The 6,832-nt window shown below is 31.5% G+C and overlaps 1 protein-coding gene across 1 annotated transcript in view; it reads right to left on the bottom strand.

The window, feature by feature from the left end:
• Window positions 1–6,832, bottom strand: part of LOC108753359 (centromere-associated protein E-like) — a 42,486-nt gene that overhangs the window by 30,545 nt on the left and 5,109 nt on the right. The window contains exons 2-3 of the mRNA XM_018494882.1: window positions 4,969–5,269; window positions 1,361–1,455 (exon numbers count right to left, since the gene is read on the bottom strand). Coding sequence (XP_018350384.1) covers window positions 1,361–1,455; window positions 4,969–5,269 — 396 coding nt within the window. The remainder of the gene's footprint in view (window positions 1–1,360; window positions 1,456–4,968; window positions 5,270–6,832) is intronic.

Below are 6,832 nucleotides of genomic sequence, written 5' to 3' on the forward strand. Positions count from 1 at the left end.
GACAATTTGTCTCTATAATTTTTTTATTTTGATAACGTAATGCTAGTGGAAAACGAGATATCTAAATTACATTTGATTTGATATTCGATAACATATCGTAATAACAGTTAATAATAGTTTTTACGCACTTTTTTAATGAGTAACTATCGTACTACGTACATATATTTCACTTTCGTGACTTTTCGATCATTCTGTATCCACATTTCGCGTACGTGTATTCGTGTGGTGTTTGCAGCAAAGGGCACCACGTGAGGGTGTTGATTTTCCCACAGTTATCAAGGCGGTCACGTTATCGGCATTCCGAAGGCTATCTGTTCGCCTTGCAGCGTGATTAAATTGATACACTATTCTGCAAATATGTGTTAATAGCGACAATATTGTAACTAGCATAAATGTTAATCACCGACAACAACATTATACTATTGTTGTCGTTAATTACATCTCTCGTTATATTATATGTAGATAAAATATTATATGTATATCGTTTCAGTCATTAATGTATGAACATATAATTTCTATATTCAGCTAAAGAGAACGAGCTACACGAATTTTATACATTTGTTTTTTCAAATCACAAAACACGGGATTGAAGTTACGATATATGAAGATTATTTCTTCAAAAATTTTTGTCGATGATATTGAAATATTTAATTTTTTTTTTTGTGTAGAATATATATTGCATATATAAATAATATAGATGCAATTGGTAATTTAAAATTTGCCGAATCGAAAAATGAAGAAGTTCATAAAGAAATTGATTCTTGCAAAAAGATTAATATATTTGCAAGGAAAATCTGGAAGCGCCGCGCCGGCGATAGGGAAAATAAAGGATACAAGCAGATTTTATCGAAACTGTGAGCTGTGGTAAGATACAGCAAAATTCCAGTGGCGAAAGGAAAGGCACGTGCAACGCGATTTGCAAGTATCTTTCGGAATACTTAGTACAAAGTATCGGAGTACTTCGAGCGTCTTAAGTGGCGATCGGAAAGTTTTCTATCGATAGCTCGCAATTTTCGTCGACGTTAGCCACAGTATCAGGATATCGAGAATTATTACAACTTTCTTCGTAATAATGAAGAAATATATTATCTATTGGTACTAATTTACTTTTAATGGTTATTAAAATAATTAAAGATGTATTATTTTATTTTCTGATACGTTCGTTTAGAATAACAACAATGAAGTACAACAATTTCCAGGCATTAAATTGAATCGCTAAGCGATTACATTTTATTTCTTTTTTACGCGAATGGCGCAAGAGGTAAAAATGGGAAATCTACTTTCAAAGTCAGGATTTAAAAAACTTCGCGTGTTTATTTTCGGAGTAGTTTAAAAAGTTTTTGTCAGATAATACATTTACCTAACTGTCACTCGATAAATCCTCTCGTGCTCACTCTCCTGTTCGATCTTTGAGAAGATTCCTTCACAGAGTCGTGGAATCAATCCTGGGTCCTCCTGCAAAAATAAAATGGATTAGGGTAACTCCGGCAAATACCTCGCGCTGGGATTTATGCCGCAGAAGTCAGAAAAAATAGAAGGAGTGGGGATAATTTTCCCGCAACTATTCTGTTACATGCCTTTGTTACATGTTATATTAGTACTGTGTTACGATTTCAGTTTCTTACTGTTAAGACAGTACAAAGTTTTTACTGATATAGTTTATTTATTTTAAACATAGTAAATAATACTTAATAAATTCTGTTTTTGATAGATGGGACGTATATACCGAAGTTACCCTATATATAACGATGAAATTATCGCGAATATAAAAATGAAGAAAACGTTTGTATTTAATATTCGCCATTTAATTATAATTATTATTATTATAGAAATATTATCTAAAGATAATACATCAGATGAAATATAAAAGAGATATGATAGAACAATAAATAATTTTATTTAAGACAAGATTTATCCAAAGTATTACAATATTTCTAGATTAGCTATAGTTTATCTCAATCAATCATTTCTCTACATATTTCTGTAGATATCAAACGGCCGAAATAAAAAAGAGGATAAACAAAACGAGAGAATTTGTTCTGTGGAAAGAATGAAGGTTCAGTCAATAAAATCTATTCAGACCGGAAACAACGCGCAGTACCTTAACGAGGGGGGTCTTGTCAATTTCAAAATTTGATGCATTATTAACCAGCGCTCGAAGCGTCCTTTCATAATTGAAATCCGACAAACGAGTACGCTGTACAGCCACAACACGTGCTGCGCTTTTAAAAGTCTGCTCACCCACCCTCGTTTTCCGCCACCCACCTTTTCACCCCTACACCATGCATCCCCTCGCACCCAGATGCATCTCCCGAACGCGCGCGAATACGCCTGCGGAGGTCGCCATGCAATTTAATTAAACGCCATTCCGCAAAAACAGTTTCAATTTACTGTTTGAAATTTTCGAGAAATGGAACGTCGGTTCGATCCGGCTACAAGCTCTCTTTCTCTCTTGTCGGCCAATTAAAGCAATGCGATATAATAATTTCGCGAATGTGATTGCTACGGAGAAGAAGATATACAAAGTGGGAAAAGGAAAACGACGGATAATCAGATCGATACTGTTTGAACTTCAAATATGCATTCAGTTTATGCAGAATGCAAAAAATCTAGTTTCGCGAGGATGTTATACCAGAGTTGATGGAAACTAAATATTTTTTGGAAAATTCATCTCGCCGATTTTACTTTGTTTGGCAGTACGATAGTAAGATAAGTGAGATTTTAAATTAATATAATAATTATATTGTGTTGGTGCAGATGTGATAATGAGCTTTATTGCATTTAAAACGTCGATATTCAAGCTATTTTACATTTGGCATGTTCTCAGGAAGAGATTACTACTGATAAAAGATAAAAACTTTATGAGAGGTCGAGGTTTAGAAATGTAAAGATAGAGAACAGTATTCTGGAATGAATAATTTTTAATTATTTAAAATTTTAATGATTATTGATGGAACAATAACAATAAATAGTGTAAAAGTATTAAGAAAAAGCGAAAATGTATAACTAATTAATTAAAATAATGTATACGATATTAAAATAAGTACAAATTGCTTAAAGTAAGTATAAATAATATAAATAAATTATAACAATATTTTTATTTAAATATCAATCTCTTATATCGGTTATGAGAAATTTGAGAGAATTGAAAAAAAATTTGTTTGTTTTATAACCGTTGTAACTAAAATATTCATGAAAATGTAAAATCTGTTAACCATGGTTTGAAAAATTGAATCTGCAGGAAGCTTTTAATTTAGTCAAGCAGTAAAACAGCTCAATTTCATTAAATATTATTTTAAATGTTTGTCAATTTTTATGTTTTAAAACTTGATATTGGTATTTCGATATGATACTCTACGCACAATGCTCAATTCGCGCATGTTTAATAAAATCAGAATTGTGGAAAATATTATAGCAATTAACAGCTTGTTAATTAAACAGATATTTACCAATAATATAATGAGCCAATAGCATTTTATCATTGATATTTTCAACGTATCAGTACAGCCTCATTAGAAACTTCATTTTGCAGATTTATAATTGTAAAATGCACACACATAGATAAAAGTATTTCGAATCGCCGAAGAAAAGAATATTTCCGAAGGAATAGAATAATTTATTATCTATTTGTGATCTTGATAAAAAGAAGATAATAAAGTTAAAGTTTTTCGGTGAAATTAATTAAGTCTTTGCTGGATCTGCGAATCGAAACTTTTAGATCAATGTATGCACGAGTATTTTCGCGGATATTGCGAAAACGTCAGCGGATACAATGCTGATGACAACAGAACGCTGTCTGACTGAAATAAAAGCAAATAGATTATGCCCGTTCTACCGCGCATTGTGCGCGGAAAATAAAAAAAAATAACATTTCGCGATATATTAATAAAACGCGAGATAAATCAAAGTAATTCTCGACTCGCGCGTGCACAGTACACGCTTTGCTTGTGAAAATAATACCGCCGGCGCATCGACGAAATGGGGCACAGGTCGACGATGTATGGAGGAGGTCTATTATGCCCCGCAAAAATGAAAATAAAGTGCCAATCAGATTTATTACGAGATAAATCGAAACAATTTGTACATTGCACGTTGACCCGTAAATACATCATCACCGGTTTATTCAGACGGCAAAAGAGTTCTGCAATGCCGCTGCACAAAAATAACATTGATAAAATAGACATAAAATGCAAAATGTATTTTAGCGGGTGATGAGGACATGCTTGGAATCGCAAATGCAATTTTTTCCTTATATTATTGGGACAATTTTTTTCCTTATTTCTGTATTATTGAATAAAACTTCGATAAAAACTGTTTAGATATTTTACATAGAAATCAATAACTTATTGATATAATTTATTTTGATGTAGCTAATTTTGTTAGTATTGTATAATATAATGACTTAAAACTTTTCTTATTTCTTTCTGATAAGATTACAAGTGTCTACTGTTAATAATTACATTTTCTGATCCATTATTTAATTAGACACGATGTAAAAACAAAATATTATTAATAAAATTGATATTATTAATATTTCGTTAAGTATGCGATATAATATTTTATAATAGTTTATATAATATACATTTATAAATTATTGTTTAATGCACATATTTATGTTTTATATCATGTCTCATTACAAAGTCAAAATAAGTTATGTTCAAAACACTCAATTATTCATACGTCCGATTATGAGAATCTACGTCAAATAAATTTATGTATATATGTATATAATAAATTTATTTAAAGTTTCAAACTAATAAAAATGTTAAAAATTATGTTAACATGATACGTAAGCAGTTTATATTATATTTATGTAAATAAAAATGTCAAAATGAAATATGCAAAGTATCGTTTATAAAATGAAATTTCCACGATAATTCATGTTCAAATAATCAACTGAAAATTATAATTATAATATAATTTTATTATTATAATATTATTGTAATAAAATACGGCATAACTGTATACCTTCGTGCCCATCATGGTGTAGGTTTTGCCTGATGCACTCTGTCCGTAAGCAATCAAGCAAGAATTGTATCCAGAGAACATGGCATCCAAAATGGACTGGCCGAGTGTCTCGTAGATCGTCGCTTGAGTGGCGTAATTCTTCGCTTCAGGATCCGACGAATCGAAGCAGTAGTCGAAATCATATCTCCGTGTTCTTTCGCGACTGTCCCCAACCTTGCTCGACGATACCTTTAAATTCGTCAGGGAAATCTCATTCGATTCTGTGCGGACTACCACTGCAGACCCAGTTAAGTTTAATTCCCTGCACATAAAAAATATATATTAGTAATGCACTTCAGAAATCTACACGCAGTCTAAAAAGTTACAGCATAAAAAAGTCTAAAAATTCAATAGATTCAGAAAGTATAAAAAAATATTTAAGAATCTGAGAGTAAATATTTCAAAATTTAAGAATTTAAAATGCTTTTAAAGAGCTTGAAACTTCTATAGATTTCTGATATCTATTTTATTGTGGATGTAAATAAAAATAGTCAAACGAAGCATAATGTAGTAGCTTTAAAAATGTTATCAAAATTTATTTTATAAAGATTTCGCAAAATCGATCGGTCTAACGATCAAACGATAAATAACCGAGTGATATTGCCGAAAATACTTGCGAGGGGGAGTCAATAAACTCATCCATGCACTGCAAGCAGCTTTGCCAACATTTTCGAAACCGGCATCGTTTTTCCACCTTCCTCGTCTGCATGTATGTATGTACATACTTCGCTCTCTCGTAGCTATTCTTTTTTTTTATTCATCCTTTTTTACCAAGCACATTTTTTCATGCTTCGTGGATCGGAATCGATTCATCGAAAAGCGGTGGCGGCAACGACAGCGACAGCAGCGGTGATGCATACGACCGTGCGTGGCGTTCACGGGGGTATGCATCTCCCTTGTTATTCTATAGAGGGCTTTGCCCGATTTTCTCGAAGCATTCCGCGCAACCAGCCGACTGTTTTATAAAAAAATTATCCGCTTTATGCAACAATATTTTGTTAATTTTATAATTGTGACATGTAACATTTCGCAACAGGTACAATATAATATTTTTTAGCTGCATACCAATCTAATAAATTTGTACAGATAAAAACTTATTAGCGATTTAATTATAAATACGTTCGAGAATCCGAGTGTTTTTTTTTTTTGTAATGATGTAATGTCAATAATTCTACAATAATAATGAAGAATATAATTATTTAATAAATTAATTAATTTAGGGTATTTAGGAATCCGCGCTGTAGTCGGTGCGCTTAAATCACTGGACGAATCTCAGTATACTACTTGAATGTATTTAACATTATTGAGTACAAGTGCATACGTGCTTCCTTCCTGAGGTCTTGATCTTCTTGAGACCATCCAGCGTATTAACTGGTCATGGATAATAACTAGGAGATAATCAAAGGTTTTCCACGTGTGTAAACTTTTCTATTGTCAACGATGTCAAGTTGAAGAAGGCTAGAATTTAGAAACGTACTTGTACTCAAATATTAAATACATTCAAGTATACTGAGGTCCTAGGTTTCATCTAGTGATTTAAACACACCGACTACAGCGCGGATTCCTAAATACCCTAAATTAATTTATTTATTATCGTTTAAGTTATTTTATTAGAAGAAATCTTATTATGGTGGTTATAACATAATTGCTATCTTTATTATAATTATTATAATTATTATGAAAATATTTTATTATTTAAAGAAAACTGCTTGACTTTCGAGGAATGTAAAATTAATATTGAAAGGTTTAAGAAACAATCAAGAAATGAAATAATCAAGGAATTGAAGAATGTATCAAATATATAATCTCTGCGAAAAATGACTAG

Source organism: Trachymyrmex septentrionalis, unplaced genomic scaffold (assembly GCF_001594115.1).
Source record: "Trachymyrmex septentrionalis isolate Tsep2-gDNA-1 unplaced genomic scaffold, Tsep1.0 scaffold69, whole genome shotgun sequence".
NCBI classification, from domain to species: domain Eukaryota; kingdom Metazoa; phylum Arthropoda; class Insecta; order Hymenoptera; family Formicidae; genus Trachymyrmex; species Trachymyrmex septentrionalis.